The sequence below is a fragment of the Diuraphis noxia genome, unplaced genomic scaffold (assembly GCF_037042655.1).
Source record: "Diuraphis noxia isolate RWA-SAM2 unplaced genomic scaffold, SU_Dnox_SAM2 contig0004, whole genome shotgun sequence".
Classification (NCBI taxonomy): domain Eukaryota; kingdom Metazoa; phylum Arthropoda; class Insecta; order Hemiptera; family Aphididae; genus Diuraphis; species Diuraphis noxia.
In genome coordinates, this window is record NW_028301714.1 from 17,245,747 (window position 1) to 17,267,975 (window position 22,229).

The following is a 22,229-nucleotide window of genomic DNA, read 5'->3' on the forward strand; positions in this document are numbered from 1 at the left end:
TATTCAAAAATTGAAATATTAATAAATGTATTTTTATATGAAAAACAAGGTCAACACTAAACATGCTGTACGTGAATATAACCTTGCATAATATTATTATAATCACACAATTTAACGAAGAGACATCAATACTACTTGTCATTAAACAATGTACGAATCAACAATAATTGATACATGGCCGGGATTACAACAAATCACATTGCTTGCCCAGTAATTCATAACGTGGTGACATAGGATAGATCTGGTCGGTTTCACTATTTATGATACAGTGAAAAGATTACCAAAACGGATCATTACAGAGGAAACAGATAACTGGGAATCGTAATAATAACACGAGGATATTGTCGAACACAACATTATTATAATATATATTTCTAACTACTGTATCTATAGTTGTCATATAATACATATAGTTTTAGAAATTAAGGTTAGTTAATCGACCATTATTGTTTTTCAGCCTAAGCGTAAACGTGTTAATCGTTATAAATATTTCGTGATCATTTTTTTGAATGCCCATATTAAACGTAATGTGTTTTTTCGAGAAAAAATATGATCAAAATTAGGCATAAAAGTAATGGAGTGTATAATTTTTATCGAAATTAGCAACATTATAACATAACGATGTTCCAATATCTCGAATATTTTTTGCCACTCTAGAACTACAGGTCTTAACAGCTGAACTAGTTATTATATTAGAAGAATTATAGTTTATAGTATTCAATCCAAACGCATTATGAAAAAAAATAACAACAGGATATCACTCAATTGTAAATAATGCTTTGGGTATGACTCATTATTGGATATGTCAGTATTTTGATTTGATGTATCCAGAGATACAGAGATACTGAGCAAAAACGGCGGGACAGCATCTTAAGATTATTTATAAAACTACTAGTAAGTTATTACTTATTTTTTTTTATAGAAGTAATTATTAGTTTATTATAGTTTATTAGTATACTTATAACAAACTATTACCATTAATATTAAATATTACATAATTTTTTTTATTAATGTTATGAACTTATTATAGGGAAATCTATACTATTCAGTATGCGCCGTAGAATGTTATAAATAGTTAATTGGTATAGTACTTGGTACATAATATAGACTTAAATATTTTATAAAATTGTGTGTGTTTATAATTATTTTTAAATTTAAATTGATAAAACTTGAGAGAATTTTTAAACTGCATTTTTAATCTATTATGTTATTTTAAAATTAAAATCAGAAATAACTAAATCGGTTGCTTTGTCGTTATCCTATTTCAGATACCATTGTACATGGCGGATCAGTATTTTTAAGTATACCTAGTACTACGAATGTTCTTAATGGTATGTACAAACACATTATTTTTAAAGTAACGAAATATTCAACCGTGTACTTGTTCAATAAAACCGATTTATGTTTACCGAAAATTTCATAGAACATCTACACACTAATGTAGCGAAATTGCCTATACATCGCGCCGGTAAATGGATTGAAATACTACTTTTAAATAATAATAATAACATATTATTATTGAGGGAATTCAATACATGCCGTATTTTTATTTTTTTTTACAAAATTGTACCCATATTTGGTTAATCTTTCTGACAAAACTGGAAATGCTTTAAGAAATTGTTTGACATATTATGATATAGGTTAGGTTATATTCGATTTATATTCGTATTTAAAACCATATAGATTGTATACAATGAGTGATTTAAAAAAATGTAGAAATAGTTTTAACTATAAACTACAGTTATATATATATATAAACATGATGTTTAATTATCAATTATCATATTATCTTTTTTTTTTTTATGAAATAGAAAAAACTAAGTTGTGAAAATAGTAGATTATTTTAATTTTAATAATTAAGTTGATCAGGAAAAAACTATTTTATGTCCAAACCTTGATTAATTATTATTTATAGTAATCCATATCACTTTTGATTGACTAATTATTTATATCGTGTGGATCACACGACAATCTATCACTTTAAAAGAATCAACGCTTTCAAAACCAACGAGTCTTCAGACTATAATTAATGTACATCGATTTGCTGCGAGTTTTAAACGACATTATGGTGACCTTAACGGTTTTTAGCGTCTAAGAAAAATCAGTCGATACGGGAGGAGACATCATCGGTATATATGAAAGTGAATTGGTTGAACTTGACTCAGACTTCGTCAAATAAAAACACTGCCGAATATAACAACTTAGAAAAATAGAATACGGTAAGCGATCGCAAGTCGCATGCCTGTCGTGAACACGTAATTGTAGTGTCAGTAAAAATGAGTCGTTTGTCCGTGTCGGGTACAATTCCTTTTTTTTTATAGATGGACACGCACACACATACATGTTGCTTTGTTTTATGTCTGTAGTCTGTATTACGCGGAAAATCATTTGTAATACAGTTGCTTATATAGTCGTATATATATCAAATCGATAAACCTATACAGTGAATGATAATAATAATATTATTATATTATGCTGTGTGGTGCAACGAAAGCATTTTTCGACGAACTGTGGCGCCAGTTGTGCAGTTCAATCAGTCACACATACACACTCACCTCTGGACACGCGTCCGATTCACACAAAATAACGCATTTCACAGCGATCGGATTTTCTTCTGAAGTTGATCGTTATACATAATAATATAGTAATTTATACAATACGTGTGATGAATTGTTACTCGCGCGTTTTTCCGAGAGTATGACATCATTGGTTTTGGTATTTTTCATAAAGATCGTCATCTGATGCGAAATGAGTTAACACAAAATGAATCCAATTTAAGAATGTTCCGAGTACATGGTTATTAGCTGATGTTATATTATTAATTTACATTAATTACTTACATATCTATTAAATTTAGCTTAAGTTTAGTTTCATTCATAACATTCAATGATATATATATATTATATTGTATTTATAGTATATAATTTAATGTTTTATGTTGGGCGTTGTAATATTTCGAATGTAACTCATGTGTTAAGTTTTGAAAGTAAAATATTAATATTCTCATTCAAAATCCTATTTAAGCTGTGAAAGTTCGAATTATAATTTTTGTTAAAATACATTTTACATGGTTAAACGACTGTCGTAAGCGTGATTACAGGTGACTTATACAATAAATTAACGTATAGGTTCTCTTATTTATTTATATTATATTTTTCCGAACGTTAGAACTGTCAGTAGGTAATGTGTATGGAATGAATTTTGAATTTCAACCAAACAAATCGTTCAAAGACCCGTTTTGAAATCACAATATTTGCCAGAAAATCATCAAAGCCATGAATTTAGAAAGTTATATGTAATAATTAAAATTGTTTTAAAAATGCATTTTGTTGTAGAATTTATGTCTTTCATAGGTCAATGAAATTCTTTTTCAAAATATTAGTCTATGACGACAAAAACGTAGTATTGTTAACATAGCATAGATATGTTAATTTCAATGAAAAAATTAGGGATGCTAAAGAATCATATTTGTGGATTAATGTTCCACACAACCTTACACATGATAATTCAATAATTATATAATACAAATTATGGCCGCTTATTAAACTCATTGTCAGACCAAACCAATTGAATCCATTAATTGAATCATTCAATAAGGCGAGAGACCCCCAAAAAATTAAAAATATACACTTATTTACTTAAGAAAATATACAAATTATATATGTGTATTTAATAGAAAAAAATGTTGTTCAATTAAAAATAAAGTAGGTAATAAATTCTGTAAAATGCTAGGTACCTAATTTATTTTTGATAAAAATCTATCCAAAGTTCATTAGATTTTCCTTTCTTTGGTTCAAACCTACTCTATTAACCGGTGTATGTGTTTAAAAGACAAATATTTTTCGTTGTATGCGCGTAAATCGGGAACAGTCGTTTTGAGTCTAATATGCGAATGAGTTAATTAACCAGGAGTTTAAATAAGGGGCGACCACTGTATCATAATTATAAAATATTTATAATAGCTCATTAGATTTTTTTTAGGTCTTATACTACAAAAATAATAATAAATAGTTTTTGAGTAATATATAGTATTAAAATTATGACTTAGTGGTGCCAAGGTAACGTATCTAATAATCTTTGCCAATTAAATATTTGACTTTAATATATAATATACCATATTACTACACGTACCGACATTCCGTTAAATTAAAATTTGTCTTCAGATTTTTAATATAATATTTCGAATATAATATTATAAAGAGTGTGATGATTTGTAACGGAGACGGAAGTGAAAAATGTTTACAAAATATGATGATCAAACAAGCGTGGTGGATCCGAACGGTCTATAATCTGAACTAATGTATCGTCAAAATTTGTTGACTTTATGTGGACTGATGTTGTTCAAGCTTTCAAAAATTATATTGTAATAATATGGTTTAATCATTTGCGGAACCTGTATGCATTACAATGGCCGAAATTAAGTTATATGCGTCGTAAAACTGCTCATGTCGGTTATTTACTCTAACAATTACGGTGAAAATTTATAAAAAAAAAAAAAATGTTTTGTACAGTATATGTAACATCCGTGATACTAATGATTTTAAAGTCTGGCCAGAAGTGATACAAAATTAAAATAACGGTGTGTGCTCACCGTGAGATTCTGTTCATTTTAAACAATTACCATATAATTAAGTTTTTCGGAAAAGTTTAAACAGGTATGCAAATAGTGATTTAACCTTCTAATTTAATTTTTTCACTTTCAAAGTACCTACTAAAAACTAACATATAAAAATTAAACAAAAAAAAAAAACCCCAAATTAAAATGTTTTCCCTAATTTAGTTATTAATATTGCAGACCTTTTATTGTTTTGTCGGAACACTGACAAAATTTAAATCCACACAATAACTATAGAACAAATAATGTTCATAAATTCTATGTGATAGTATAACTTAAAATATAACAATTTAAATGAAAATCGCTGTTACAAAAGACAACATTAAGAATATAAATTTTAAACAAAAGTTCGATGTTTTGTTCTTTATATATATAAAAAAAAAAAAAAATGATAGAATGGAAACAGTTACATATAAACATTAAAATGTCCTTTTTTTAAATTACTCTGATTTAAAATATGTCTATATTATAAGTAAATGATTCTAGTACAAATAATTCTATTTTATACTTACCTACTTTACCATAATTTCAAGTTCTTTTATTTTATATAATAATCATTTTGCCAATATGTGTATCGCACAATGTATACTTTACATTTTCACATTTCGTTGTGAGACTGTTATTTTTTTCAGGATTAATTTTATATATTTTATTAAAATAGCTTATCAGTTTTTATTGGTCTTTTAAAGTAATCGTATAGAAAAATCAAAGTTATACAATACATATACACATTGGAGGGTGTATGTTGGAATTGTAGAGGTTGATGAAAGTCACGCCATTATGGCATAATTATTCACGAGGAGAAATAAATTACTTTGGACAAATGAGGTAGCATTTTTTAAAACTATTAGTGATTTTTAAATTATGGATATAGGTAATACAAAATATATTTCATAAAATATTAAATTGATTTAAATTCTAAATTTATGTAAAAGCGTCAAAGAATTTTCGATAAGACATTCCGGGGACTTCAAATCTGCTTTTAGAACTTTTATCTCATCATTTGTTGGATTCGTATGGAGTGGTGAAAAAAGGGTCATAAAAAGACTTGCTCTTCTTAAAAAAAAAAAAAAAAAAAAAATGTAGTTTTCAATCCCCATAATATACTTATACATAACGTATTGTATTTTACGAGATTTATCGAAGTTGATCAATGAAAGTTTCTGGTTTTTCCAATGTAATATGAGGTTGTCACATTGAATAATTCGTAAGATATTATTTTACTCAAGTTTTATAAGTTTTTATTTTTTGGTTGATTGGAAGGAAAGATATTCAAAATTTCAAACCCGTTGTAATTCTATATAGCGACAAATAATACATAATTGGATTTTTTGAGTGACACGTTACCCTTTCAATCACGCGATATTTTATAAACATTAACAACATATTATTTTGCACTCTAGAATTCCTTAACGATTATTATGTTCGATATCTAGATAAAATGATTTTTTTACGTAATTTTAAAAATAATAACTCAATCGATTTAAAACTTTCTCATGAAATCACTTTAGAAAAAAATATATATATATTAACAGAAGTTCTCGTATCTTTATTATTGTCATTGCTATAAAGTTTAATATAAATAATTCAGTACCTGGCATGCATCGTGTGTGTGCACTTGGTTAAGGTTATTAAAATAAGAAGAGTGCTTTTGATGACCGGTCTCTATCTTATCCGGTTTTTGTTTATTTGTTTTCTTCTAGACAATGGCCGGGATTTGAAATTATTGTGTAGTAACAAAACTACTACTTATACAAAATCTTATAGTATTTTGGGACGCTAAGCATTTTTTTTTTTAAATTACTGGACTCTTAAGTCCCATACTATTCAAAAGGAAAATAGAACAGTGGTGTTGACTCGTATTTGATATGACCAGAAATATTTCTACATGAATCGTGGAGTATACAATGTATAAAATATAAGTAGGCAGAAAGTTATGGAAACTGATGTGAATGATGTGTTTTTTTTTTTTTTTTTTTTTTTATGTTTGTTTTTGTGTCTGTGTACAGCATAACTAGTCGAAATAATGCTTCAATTTCAAACATTTGGGGTGGTTTCCGATGTAAAAGTGAATATCCTTGGTGCATTATAGAGGTTAAACACTTAAAAGTAAATATTTTCCAACAGTTTTCAAAAAAATCGAGAAAAACAAAAAAAAAATGACAGAAAAACGGGAATTTTTACGCAAAATCAGTTTTCGACCAATTCGATTTTTTTATATGGTTGTAATTCAAAAACTGTAAATACTTGAAATTTTCACCAAATGTTTATGTTAGTGTTATATATATACAGTTTAATTTTCAAAAAGTTTTGAGTTATTTATAGACCACTGAAATTTTCGATTTTTTTGAGAATTTTTTTTGAAGTGTCGGTAAAAAAATGTTGGACGACCAAAAAAACTTGAAAAATTAATATAAGGTTCCTTATAAGTTGTTCTTATTGTAGCTAAAAAAAATTAAAAATCGTTAGTCACAATTTTTTTTTATAAGCGTTTATAGTTCAAATTTTTACGAAATATGTCGAAAACGCGAAAATTTGCAAGTAATTTTGAAGTTTAAAAATCATAAAATTTGTTCTGTTTATAACTAAGGATTAAAAATAAAACACTAAGTTTTCCTTCAAATAGCTATAGAGAAAACTCGAAGCGTCGTTATAGGAAAAATTTTAAGTGTGTTTGAATTTTAAATTTTTTCGAAATAGCGTAACGATAACGATATATCCTCAAACGATTTTAAACATTTGTTATTATTCAAAAAGTATAAGTCGTAGATACTTGAAAATTTTACCAGTTATTTAGATTGGCATTTTCTTTACATGATTTAATTTTAAAAATATTTTGACTTTTTTTGAGATATTAATAGACAACTGAAATTTTCAATTTTTCTGAAAAATTTTTTTGAAGGGTTGATAAAATTTTTTCGGCCCTATCAAAATACTTGAAAATTGAATACAATGTTTCTCATAAGTTATTCTTATAGTAATTAAAAAATTATAAAAATACGTAGGCAAATTTTTTTTTTATTAGCATTTGAAGTTCAAATATTGACTAAATACGTAAAAATTACGAAAATTCACAAATTATTTTAAGCTAGAAATTTATACAAAATTTTCTTTTTAAATCAAAGATTTGAAAATTTTTAATTATCTATAATATATCCTAGACTGACAAATCATCTCCGTTCAGAATCGTTTTTCGTATACAATGATACCTATCATTGCATTCAAATCTAACCTACCCTAGTCAGAGGTCCACCCCACCACCTAATGTACAGCAGAGCGACATCCACTTACCCGCTTTTTTTAATGTTGTTTGGATTAAATTTAAAAATAAAAAAATATATGGATATAATTTACTTAAATTTTTTAATTAATTCCAAAACTTACTATGACCAAAATCGAGTTAGATATCGATTCTTATAAAAAAAACATAGATAAACCGATTGGCGTCAGAATAAATTGACGCGTATAATTTGTTGGTCAAATCCGTTATTCAAAATTACTGATTATTCCAAAATGAATATTCCCCTTTCATAAAAATAATATTTAGATGATCAATACGTACTTTTTCTGAATATGTTATTACAACAAAGTGTATTATTGCCTATGTTAAAAGAATGTAGGTACCAATCAAATACACCACCAAAAATAACTATTTCAGTAAATTATTCCAAAACGTACTATTACTCGTATTTTAGATACTGCTGAAAAGAAAAATAATTAATCCAAAACATACTAAAATTAAATTTAAATTTAATAATTAAGTTTGAAGATAAATTTAAAAAGTAACCCTAAAAATATATTAAAAACATTCAAATCGTTTTAAATATAAATAATTTATTATTATGTTTATTAATTATTATTATGATCATTATATATTAATATTATCATTATACAAACAGCTAAAAAAATTCCATTATATTCAAAATGACTCGCTAATTTATAAATTTTGAAAAACAAAAACTTGCTTCTCCTGAAAAATCAGTATTTTGGCAATATTACGTTTTAGTTTACCACCGTTCCTCGTTAATATTTTAATACAAATTGTATACTTATGTTACAAAATATATCCTGAGTAGGTTTAAATAATTATTTAACTTTACAGTCATGTATCATATGATTACCACGTAATGGGATGGGTATTCAAGATTTCGGGGATTAGTTTTCTACGGTGTCTCGTATAATGAGTCTGATTCTGATATAATTATTTATTTTATATAATTTAAATGTTGTTTTTTTTAGAATATTATAAAATTATAGAATACTTCTTTTATATTATCATGTTTTTATCTTCATCTTAAAATACAGTGGAAACTCTTTATAACGAAACTCGTTACAACGAAAAACTTTATATTACGTAAATAACATTAAGTTAACTTATAATGGTTGGTTTGATTTAAAATTAAAACCTATTAATTACACTCTATTACGAAAACTCTCAATAACAAAATAAATCACATGGTCCCTTTAGATTCGTTATAGAGAGTTTTCACTGCATTTGGAATAATAGTAAATGCACTTTATATAGCGTTAAACCCTGATGGATTAGAATCAGCTATTATAATTGTCAATACACAAAAGAAAAGTAAGTTAAAGTTGCAACGTCGTATTATAGTTTGGTGTCCTTGAACAGGCAAGATTACAATAGAATAGACCTTAAAATTAGACTTGGACATAATCTTAAGAAAATCTTGAGCTGTGTGTGTCATACACTACTAAAAAACATCTCAGATTACAAGAAAAAATTATAAATAGTGTCACCTCTAAGCCAGATAGAATTATATGTTTAGATTAAATCTGAATAATACAGGGTGTCCCGCAAGGATTTACCCATTGCGATATCTAACGAAATAATGGAGATATCAAAATTCTGGTTTTATAATAAGATTTAATGGGATAAGAACTACAATTATTTCATTTTTAAATTTATTTTAATGTTTGGGCAAAAAAGTTAAAAAATATATTTTTTTATTTAATTATTTCCAAAAAAATTAAAGATAGCCATTTTGTAGAGTTTATTTTTCTGAAAATATTGATGTTTCAAAATTTTATTTTCATTAATTTCCTGATTTTTAATATTTTTCTAGTTTTGAAGAAATAAAATATGATTATAAATTTATAACTATTAGGTACAAGGAAAGTATTCGGACGGCCGTATGGGAATGCGCGCGGCGCGGTGGGTCACATGCTTGATAACATTACGGTGTTAAATAATTCGCAATTTTTCTCGAAACTAAAAAAAATATTAAAAACCAGGAAATTAATGAAAATAAAATTTTGAAACGTCAATATTTTCAGAAAAATAAACTCATCAAAATGGCTATCTTTAATTTTTTTTGAAATAATTAAATAAAAAAATATATTTTTTAACTTTTTTACCAAAGCATTAAAATATGAAATAATTGTAGTTCTTATTCCTGTGAGTCTTATTACAAAACCATAATTTCGATATCACCATTATTTTGGGAGATATCACAATGGGTAAATCCTCACAGGACACCCTGTATACTCGTATTTTATTATTGTTCAAAAATCGATATATTTAAGATAAATTATTCAAAATAAAAGAGAAAAATTTCGTTATTTAGAACATCACAATATCTCATATGAAAAATTTATATTTTGTTTTTTAATGTATACAATCTACAACGTGTTAATCCAAATAAATTGACTATATTTGTTAGTGCTTTTGTATAGAAAACGAATATACGCAGTATGAATGATAGTCATACGTATGATTAATAATAGTTGGAAAGCATGTATATATTATAATTAATGGTTTTCATAGTCCAAAGTAGGTATGGTTTAGAACAAACACTACACAATCATTAAATACAATTTTTATACAATTTTTATTTCACGAAAAAGCAATAATAATTTGATTAAAATATAATTTGATACCTAATATGGGAATAAAATAAAACAATCGACTTTATATTTGGACCATGGGGGGATAGGTTATTATTCATACATAGTTATAATATATTCTCGTTATTATTTAAATTGATATCATTTTAATTATAAAAATTTAACATCTATGTAATTATAAGTAAATAATTTTAAATATAGGTTTGAAAACATAACTCCATTAATGAAATTAATAAATAATATTATTATTGTTCCAGTTTTATACTAGGTATTATCTTTGATTGTGCTTAATAATAAAGGAATATAATAACTCATTACACTTGAGTCATGGTATAGTTTCGGGTTTTATATAATTAAAACAAAATACGACCAACCAGAAAACTACTTATTAAATATGAGATTCGGTAGTGGTTCTTCGATCATAAATTCTAGACTATGATGATAATAATATGATTTAATTATAGTAGCAGTTATGATCGGACTTCCATAATTCATTCTATCGATGGAAGTCAGTCATATTGCGAATGGACATGTTAATGATTTACGTTTTTATACTTCTTATTGTAGGGGTTTTTTTTTTATTACTAAAATTTTGGTTTCATCTATTCACCAAGTTGTTCTTGAGAAAGCACAGTTGGTAAACATCTTAATTCTTAAGTGTAACATCATAGCGTTAATGTCACAGTAGAACCACTTCATAGAAACATGTTGCCAATAATTATGATTTGGTTACTAGTTTTTTACGGAATAAGACCATTTCAAAACTAAAAAAAAATAAACACGATTTCAGTAGTTTTAATTTCAATAATTATAAACGAATGGGATTAGTAAATTTTATTATTTTTCCATTGATATGGACTTGTATGTTATAAAATAAAATCATTATTTTCCAGTCAAATCGTTACACATATTTTTATTATTACAGGGAATCGTAATATTGTAATACATAATATAATATAGTTAGGGACTTAGGGTTCATGAGTATTTGAAAGGTATTAATACTCGGTATATAGCGGCAGATTTTCATTTTTATTGAAAACTAAATATATCATCTTCTTTGTACAACATTATTATGTATCTATCATAAAATGAACGAGATGAAATAAAAATACGTTGAAAAAAATTATGCGTAGAAAAATAAGAACTTAAGACGTTCGTTTCTAGTATACCTCATCAGAAAAAAAATATATGTATATACAACAATTTTTCGTATCAATCGATAAAAATATATATTATATTAATCTATATACTAACGCACTTTTTACTAAATGTATTTACTATTAATTTTACTGGGGATATGAATATTGAAGGACTTCACAATTGAACGCATCATTATTACATTATTATGGTATTAAATACCATTTGAATAACCATACCTACTTCTATAAGTATATTGGTATTGTATTTATGGTTAGGTTAAGTAAGTGTACATCTATCGTTGACATCACCGGAAAACTGCGATATTCACAAAATTTTTTTTATACATTAAGTAATAGCTGAAAGATTTCAAAACAATTGTTTTAATAAAATTTTTAATAATAATAACAACAGATTTAAGTTTGTTTAATAATAAACAACTTTAATATAATATTTTAAGTATCGAAAATAATATTATAACAATACAATATATACTTTGAATTCGTGATAGATTTGCAGATTTTTGCATAATTTTTACATTTTATAGTTACATAATTGAATTGTAAAATGGAAAATAGCGGCCGTGTGTGATCAGTGTTCGGGACTAGAATGAGAGGATGCCTTCTGTTTGTAATGCACGCGAATGGTATGATGTTTCGGTCCCGGCAGCTCACTTAATGACGCATTTTCTGGTAATGAATTACACACGGAATTACTGAAATATTGTAACAATAATAATATATATACAAGGGTAAAATTCAAATGAGACCGCTGGAACATGGAGAAAATGAAAATCGCACAGTTTTACCGTTGAGGAGGTGGAGTGATTACGAGATTATCTGTCCTATGACGGTAAGATAAATGTGTTTTTATTTCAGAGCACGCTGGTCAGACTGTTAATTTCTCGCGGCAAACTAAAATCCAACTCACAAAGTAAAACATAATGACTTTTATTTACACGAACGGGGTAAGTGGAACAAAACAAAACGGTGGAAAAAAAATAAGATAAAATGCATTACAAAAATCTAAAAATTGTACAATAAAAAATGCGTTAAGCTTGATCGACGTCAGTTCCGGTTTCCGTCGGTGTTCGCGGGCATGACAGGAAAATGACGTGCGGTATACCACACGGTTGAATCTCAGGCGCTGACCGCCGAGTGCAGTTGAATACGACTACCGATTACTGTATTGGTCAGCTCGAAAACGACGTAATTATATTTTGATTATATTAATTACGATTTGTGAAGGAGCGCCATTGTGTACACGACCTTGGACTTTCACGTACTTACACGGAACGATGATCGCACTTTATGGATCAGTTTTTACACCTGCTGATCCTCCGCACGATGTCCGTACACGTCCTGATTTTCATAACAACGTCCTGTTGCATCAGATTAAAACACATGGCAATCAGGGCCATGCCAAGCATCAGGTACATGGAACACAGTATGAAGCTCAGCTCGATTACGGTCCCGGCGCTGGAACGGTTACCGGGACTCGTACCGGTGCCGGAATTGAGGCCCGTACCGAGGCTGGTGCCGGAACCGGTGATGCTGTTGCCTGGCACGAAGTCACCAAACCCGATGGTGCTCAGTGATATGAAGCAAAAGTACGACCCATCAAAGAACTCCCAGGACTCCCATTTGGAGAACAGTATGGCACCTCCTGATATATACCTTCAAAAAAAAAAAAAAATACAAAATACAAAATATAAACAACAGTGTTAAAAGAAAAAATCCATCGACAATGGTCGATAAATAAATAAGATTTTCCCTCGACCCAGCGACAATCGAATGTTCGCATTTGTCTGCTGCAATAACGATGAACGACGACGTCGATGAATCTTATAAGTTTGTATTTCTAATGATATTTATGATAAAATTCTATGCCCATTAGCGTTGGAATTACTCGTTATATCAAATTCGGTTTTATCAAAAGATCACTCATTTTACATTATTAGTTAATCATGGATAAAATTTTTATTTTCTGTCAAACGCTAAACCTTATTCGAGTTCGAGAAAAATGTGGGCTACTATCCCTAAAAAATTAACCCTGAACGTCTGTGGATATAAAAACGTCAATTTTGACAAATGTAATATTATAATATACCTATAATAAAACCGAAAAAAAATTCAGTTTTTGTTGAGAATGAAAAATTACAAAGTAGGACATTATTTTTTTTTTAAATTTATATGTTAAATTCAAACGACGATACCTGAATATTTGTGCTATATCATTCTTTAAAATAAATCCATTGGCCATCACCACATTAGTGACGTATGTACATCATTATATTTGTACATAATATATATTTTTTTAAATACTACATTAATATAATATAATGTTGGGCACATATGAGACATGAAACGTGACACTATAATTCATAAATTACTCCCAAGAAATGACGAAATATTGTTTTATTTCACCCAGTTTTATAATAAATTAAATATTTCAACATCAAAATAATATGTAAGTACAATAAGCGTTTTTAATTTCATTTAAGATTAATAGTTAACATGAGAGATGCTTTTATATGATCCAAAAACCGTTTAAAAACAAACGATAAACGCACGCGTATGTTTAAAACACTCGGACGCTCTTATCGTTACCCACAAATGATTTATTATTTATAATACTGATGTTTGGGAAATAATTGATGACTTTATAGTTGCTATATTGTAAATTACTACGTAATCTAACGGTTGAAATTGCAGTATATGACTTTAAAATCTATATGACGGACGAATAATGGTAGATTTCAGACTGATCGTAATGTACGAATTAGATGACAGGTGAAAGTTCCAATTTTATTGACAGCACCATATTAAATATTTATTATTGTATTTATAAGATTGTTAATAATTAATAAAATATTTAGTATTAGCATGTTAATTATTATAGACTCTCCAAGTGTGTAAATTAAAATTGTATTTATATAATATTATAATTTATAATAGTAAATAAGTAAATTAGTATAATTTGTACTGCTATTTTTACACTCTCATACACGGCATACAAACATCATAAACCATTTTCAATTTAAAGCTAATATATTAACTATCAAGAATTTGTCAAGAATTATGTATGTACTACTAAATTAATATTAAAATTAAGTGTTGAGGTATGATAATAATAAGTTATAACAAATATATAATTTTTATGAACTGATATGTTTTAAACTAATATCTTTCAGTGATATTCCTATAATTGATATAACACCAAAATATGTATTTTGAAAAATATTTTTTTCAGACTTAATATCAATTTTTATTTTATATAATATTCCTTTGAAAACTAATTAGGAATAATAAAAATTACATTCATTAAAATTCAAATATTGATAAAAATAAAATTCAAATCTAATCAAATCAAATACGTACGCTCATGTTTACCAAATATTAAAACTTTTAAAGTTATCATAGTTTTAAACATTAAAATATATTGCATTAAATCATAGATAATACATAATGGATAGGCCATATTAGTTATCAGACGTTTTTCGATTTTCTGTCTCACTCAGCAAAAGAGTTTACACTGATATTTCAAAAATATCCTTCCATGAAAATTAATTGAAATTTGAATTTTCATAACAGAAGTGAATATGTCCTAGGCATATAGTCAAAGATTTAATTTTTATGTAATTTCACTATCCGCGTAGACACTTAGCCAAATGCCTAGTAATTTAATAAAATGACTAGGCATTTAACTAAATGCCTATTTAAAGTCAGGCAAATAATAAAAATGAATTTTGTATTATTTTAATGTTTTTAAACATATAATCGTATTTTCTGTTCATTATTTATTGTTATTTTATGTATATAAAAAATCTAGGTATTATTTATTAATATGTAAAACTCATAGGTATATGAAATATATTTAAGTTCGTGCACATTGATACAATTGTTTTAAAAATTAAATCATAAATATATATAGGCAATAACTAATTATCAACTAAAATACTATTAAATTGATGGAGTGGTTATTAACGAAAGATAAACTTCAATAATTAATACTTTAGGTAACAAAAGAAAACGTATAACAATTAGACTTAAGTCAACGTTAAACGCACGATTCAAATCCCACAATGCAAGTGATATAGAATGTTTAGAGGTGCCGTTTTTGCTAAAAAGTGAAGCCAAAAACGTAGACACAATTTACGGCACTACCAGTGTTATGGACTAAAATATTCTACAGATTTAAACAGTTTAGCCAACCTGTCCAATCATATTTATTTATTGAACCATAATATAGTCGCCGTAAATCGTAGTTTAAAAATAAGTTTTAAAATTACTCTATGGCTATAACACGCATGGCAAAACACACAAACCAAGGAAGAAAAGATAACTTTTTTGCTGAGTAAGATCATGGTTGCATATCGACAAAAATTGTTATCATCAGATACAAAATAGCTGCGTAAAGGGATATCACAAATTACAATTATATCAATTTTTCTTATCATAGAAATTGGAAAATACGCTATATTAAAAATTTGGATTTATACTTTGTAGCTTGTTAAAATGTCGAAGTTTAATACAATTTATTACCTAACCTAACCTAACCTGTATATTTCAAGTTTCAAGCATGCTGAACAGTAATAAATACATTTTTTTTCATAAGATAGTTTACGTAAAAATAATGATTTTGACAAATTCAAAATTACCGCACATATATACTCGATTATGATTGGCTCCCTTTACGCTGCCATTTTTGTTATTATCATCAAATATTTGGTAGAGAAGGAGTATATATGCAATAACCTTGTATATTTCAACCATGAGTAGGATAGAAGATACGTTTTTTCACAGAACAATATAGAATAGACACTCGATCAGCTGATCGGATTACTGTATCCCTACGGTTGAAGTATTGGAAATTGTACTGTATCCGTAATCTGATAGAACGTTAGCAACGTGCATCCTTCTTAGTTACGGAATTATAAAAACGGAAACAACCAAACAACGCAATAGCCAATGGGCATTACCATAGACTTATAAAACAACTAGATAGCCGACTGTGAATTACATTCCCATAAGAACGTTGAAGTCGGGCCGTCATATGCCAACAGGGCAATGTTTACATAATAACTCAATAGATAAGATACCTATATTGATAAGTGATAATAAATAATAATTCAAATAATGAAAAAACGAATTTCTTTTCATATTCTATAGTCAAAATGTCAACTACAAATTAAATTATATAAAGTAGTAATAAGTACATAATATACTACAGTACAAATATTTATACCTATTAATTTTGTTATCATTCATAAATATTCTTATCAACCATGCGATTTTGTTAACATTGCCCTGTTGGCATATGGCGGCTGACTTCAATATTATCCCGTAGTCGGCTATCTAGTTGTTTTATATGTCTATGGGCATTACAAAACAGTAAACACTATATCAATTCTGTCTTTTTTTGTGTGATAATAATGATATGATTTATTCAAGTGATAATGCATGCCACGCCCTCCTAAATACCGTGTTCAAGGCCACAGCCACCACTCACCAGATTTTTCCATTACACACAGTGTCTATATCCTGGTTTTTTATATTGCTGTCTCTCTTCTTTATTCGGGAACGCTGCCCGCTATGTAACTAGTATACACAAGGCCTATCCATTATGTATTATCTATGTATTAAATGTAAGGCACTAAGGCAAAGTGGGTTCGGTAGACAGTTTATTAGTATGAACGGTAGCTGAAGGAGTCGATAATAATGTGGTTCTGCTGCAGTAGCGATTTAAAAGTTTTTTCACAAAAAATTCCACGCGAATCTGGTGATTTGTTTTGTTCGATACAATATTTTGGTGTACGTATATGGCAAGTGACGGGTGGTAGCTTGAGCTAATAACATGTAATAGGATGGGTGTGCAGGTTTACAGGGCTGCAGAACATAAAAGGTGTTTATTTGAGAAAACTCACCGTTTTACAGGGTGTAAATAGGTAGGTAGGTAGTTAGGTAGGTATAGTCTGAAATATCGGATGGCTATGATATATGGTTTGTTGAAATCCCATTTCCCATTTCGATTACAAGTAGGCGGGTGTAGTGCAATATTATTATGAACTCTCGAGCCAAATACAGCGCCTATATAATATGTATATTATAAATTACTATTGTTATTTTGTTATTATAAACGCGCATAGAGAGTAAAGAAGTGGGAAATCTAATAAAAAAATCGATTCATCGCGGTTGAACGTGCCCGTTTATCAAAATAGTGATTTTTTATCAATTACCTAGCCGCCGTTATAACCACCTATCGAGTTATAATATTATATTATTATATTTACATAGGTGGAATTTTATTATTACGATAGTTAGTTGTTACTATATTTTATTGTAATTGTTGCGTGAAAGTTCTTAATCAATTGATTTACGTTTAATACCAATGCCAATAATAATATGAGATGATATAATATGTTATGTTTGAGTTCAAGACAAAAAAGAAAACGGTATGGTGAGTTTTTAAACTAACCCTTTATTCATAACTTGAGAGTATGTCGTGTTGGTTACTATCCTCAACCTTTCAAGTTCAATTTAATTTTGATATCACTTAGCTTATTAAACATAAATTGTACAGATTTCCAATAGTTATTTCCAATAATAGAAATTGATATAGCAATTTCCAATAATTCAAATAATTAAATAATTAATGTTATTGCTTGTATACCGTGTATCCGTGTATTAAAGTAGATACGCTCAGATATATAGTTTGTTGTGTACTCAGCGTGACGTTTTGCTAAACTTTTTTGCGCTCCTAGCTATATTGTTACGTATATTATTACATAATTTCAAATCAATGTGGATATAAGTAATACTTGTCTGAGAACGAATTATTTTTCACACACACATACACACGATTTGGGTGAATAGGCGTGGGGTATGGTCTATGAGAATAATTAAATGTTTTGGACCCTCTACCTGAGAACGTCAATGACTTTGACTGCCTCTAAACAATATCTTTGTGTGAAGTATATTTATTATTTTAGTAGACATGCAGTATGTGACCACCATCACCGATGAGTTGAGGCGACTTAAACAAAAAAATCATCGACTATAACTAACAACTAGGCAGGCGAGTTTATACAGGTCGGTTACCTATAAGAAAAGCATATTCAATTATTATTAATTTTGTATAATAAAGACGAATAATTTACTCTGCGTGACGTCGACGGCGTCAGTCGGGGTCGTAGCGTACAAATTGAATTATAATAATGAACGTCAAACGAAATCCCAATTTTGACAACACCCCCGGATGGTTGTACAGTTATTGTACAATTTACATAGAAAGTTCAGAACTCGAACCACTTTTAAATCAAATATAATTTGTATGTTTATATATATATATATATATATATATATATATATATATATATATATATATATATATATATTATACACGTATAAAAAATACACACTTAGATTAATTCCTTAATAAAATTATATTTTGGGAGCGGCTGCGTCATTCTAATAATTAGAGAGAGCCAAGAGGATCTGTCTTATCGAATGGATAAGGGTGTGAAAATTGTAATCCAAATTAAAAACTATCTGTACTTTGCAGGTATCAGTTAGGTGTGAAATTTCTGTTTTAATTTCCAGAATAATTCCATCACTCGAAAGCGTTCGACGTCACAATTGTGGTATATTCATGCACCTGTATAAGATATAAAATATAATATACTATACTGAATTTATAACACACGTGGATTGAGGTGGCATATGTCGGCCTAATTCAATTTAATTTATTCCCCCATATTACTTTATTAGTGCATTAATCTAACGAAAGAACGATGACGAATCACACCCAAAAACTCCAAAAGCTCTAGGATCTAAAAAGGGACTTCATATTTATCATATTATGAACACCTTACACAGTCATTATTTTTTTTCTTTGATCATAATAATTAATATTATAAAGAAATATATAGTATGGGTAAAGTTATATTTATATTATAACTTTAAAATTTTTACAATGTTGTATTAATAATTTTGAATTAGCAAATTAAATATTAAATATAATATAGAATAAATTTGAACAAATCAATTAATTTACATTTTATAGATCTTAGGTATGTTAGTTAGTATTATCAAATTTTAAGATTTTTGTGGCCTCAATTAAAATTGATTAGGGTATTGATCGACACAGAGAGAGCGTTGAAAGGTAGCATTCTGTTTACAATACCGTGTTGTAGTCGATATAATAGTATTACTTATATTTTACTTATAATATTGCAGATATATAGCTATATGTACAACTGGGATGGTTTATATTAATAAAACGCATTTTCGTTTTTTCGTTTTTTCACGAAGAACAAAGATTTATCTAAGAACTAATTTTTATCCATTGCGATATCATAATATATACACCTAGTTTTGTCTGTGCATAACAGCAATAAGCACGCTCGTGATATACAACAGCATAAAAACTGAAACGCCCGCCACCGCCAAAACTTGACATTTTCTTCTAAACGTGATATGCATGTATATCTCGACCACTCGACCTTGACGACACGGCATGCATATATTATATTTGTTGGGATAACCTTACTTGTTTTAACTGAAGAGTGGAACAGAGAGAGAGCGAGAGAGAGAGAGAGAAAGATAGAGTTGTGTACGTGAAAGAAAGAGGAAGAGAAACATATAAACAGAAGGAAACTAACCGATAGAGCATAGAGTGAGGTAGAGTATTAAGAAATATAATAAAATGTATTAATCTTTCTCATTTAAATAATAATTATTCACAATCATCAACTAAAAAAAAAATTTTTTTTTCGAATTGAGTTGCGTTTATAACAAATGTACAGTGAGACTACGCACAGTTATTTTTTGGGAATTTTGAAAAGGATCATGTTCAGTCATAACTCCTTTAATTGATTGATTTTATTTTATTGACTTGTACACTTAAAATACAGTTTATGAAAATTTTAGAGACGATGGATTTATAGAATTTATACTCAATACCCTACTATATTAATAAGCCAATATACACTCGCCAAAGAGCCTTTAACAAACCCTTTTCGTCCTTACTTACTAACAATAAACCCAACACCAATCATTTAACGCTTCATTATATTATAATAGATTAAATCATATAACAAGTACAAAAAAATTATTAGTGCATGAACAGTGATTTGGAATTTAAATATCATGTACCTATTGATATTTATAAGGTTATATGATAAGTTCAATTCATTTTAGAAATGATAAAAACAATTGATAGATTTATACTAGGTGTTTAACGCAAGACTCATTATTCAAAAAGTATTAATGCTTTTAAAAATACTTCTTACGTGGATCAAATTGTTATAAAATAATGTTTCAATTAAAAAAAATATATTTTTAGTTAGTTTAACTTTATGATTTTATTAAGTTTTCAATTAAATTTTTTATTTAAACAAATGGTTTTAATTTCATATTCGATACGTAATTATCAAATTTAGGATAAGTAATTTATGAGTTATAACTTAGAAGTACTTTAAGTTTAGACGAACAGTGTAGTGGACCAACATTTCGGTGTTGTAACAGCGTAACACTCCACTTCAAACAACTAAATTTTAAATATTTATCTCGCTGATTACTTTCTTAAATTTATATTGTATGTATGAAATTACTTTTTAAAAAAAGTCTGCTTTGGGATATGAAGTTAAACTGTATGTTGTCATTCAAAAAAGTAAAGACTTAAAAAAATGATTAAGATGAAATATATTAAAAATAAATATAATTGTTTAGTGACTAAAAACCATATACAACATTTTTTTTTTGAAAAAATGAATATTTCAGTATAGTTCAGTGATAAAAGAATAACCTCCCGATATATAAAAAAGGGTAATTTGTTAGAATATGTTATAAAAATAATGAACCGGTAATATTTATTATTAATTAATATAATAAAACATAATGTGATGCCAATTATGATAACATTTTACCGCCTCCATATATAGTGAAATTTCTAATCAATTATAAAATATTTATAGGCAATATTTTAATTGCAATATATTTTCGAAACTTACTTAAATAATATGCTTTATTTTATTTTAAATTTTTTTACTATTTTCTTAATAAATTTAAAATAAATAATACCTATTTAAGTATCCAGCACAATAATATTAGGTATTCAACTTTTTTTAAATTTTCAGAAAACACTTTAAACCAGTTTTATTAGACCTATTTTTATAAAATTACTGTTTCAAAAATTTATCATTTAAGTTAACCTAACAGATTGGCCATAGGTATTACATCAAAAAGTTTAAACGTTCAAAGTATCGTCTGCTAGTGGTATACAAGCAATGAATATGCTAAATAGAATTTTAGCAAAAAATTATGAGGATATAATTTTTTCTCAGTTAATTTGTTCTTTAAATTATCAACCAAAACGTTTTTTAAATTAAATAGAATGTAATAGATGGCCATTAAGGTCATAAATTAAATTCCATAAAAAATAACTTTTTTAATATTTCAAAACTTTTTAAAACTTTGAACAAACAAATAATTTTAATCGAACTTTTGGTTTTAATAGGGTTAGACTAATAACTAGTCGTAATAACAGCTATCTACGTCCAGAGTGCAATAAAAAACTTAAAAAAAAATATTTATAATAGCTTTTTCTTGAG

At 27.5% G+C, this 22,229-nt stretch overlaps 1 protein-coding gene across 1 annotated transcript in view; it reads right to left on the reverse strand.

Annotated features, from left to right (window-relative positions):
- Positions 1 to 12,551: 12,551 nt before the first annotated feature.
- LOC107172921 (TWiK family of potassium channels protein 7-like) overlaps positions 12,552 to 22,229 on the reverse strand; it is a 109,892-nt gene continuing 100,214 nt past the window's right edge. The window contains exon 4 of the mRNA XM_089226432.1: positions 12,552 to 13,293. Within this exon, the coding sequence (XP_089082558.1) occupies positions 12,933 to 13,293 (361 nt within the window). The 3' untranslated portion in view covers positions 12,552 to 12,932. The remainder of the gene's footprint in view (positions 13,294 to 22,229) is intronic.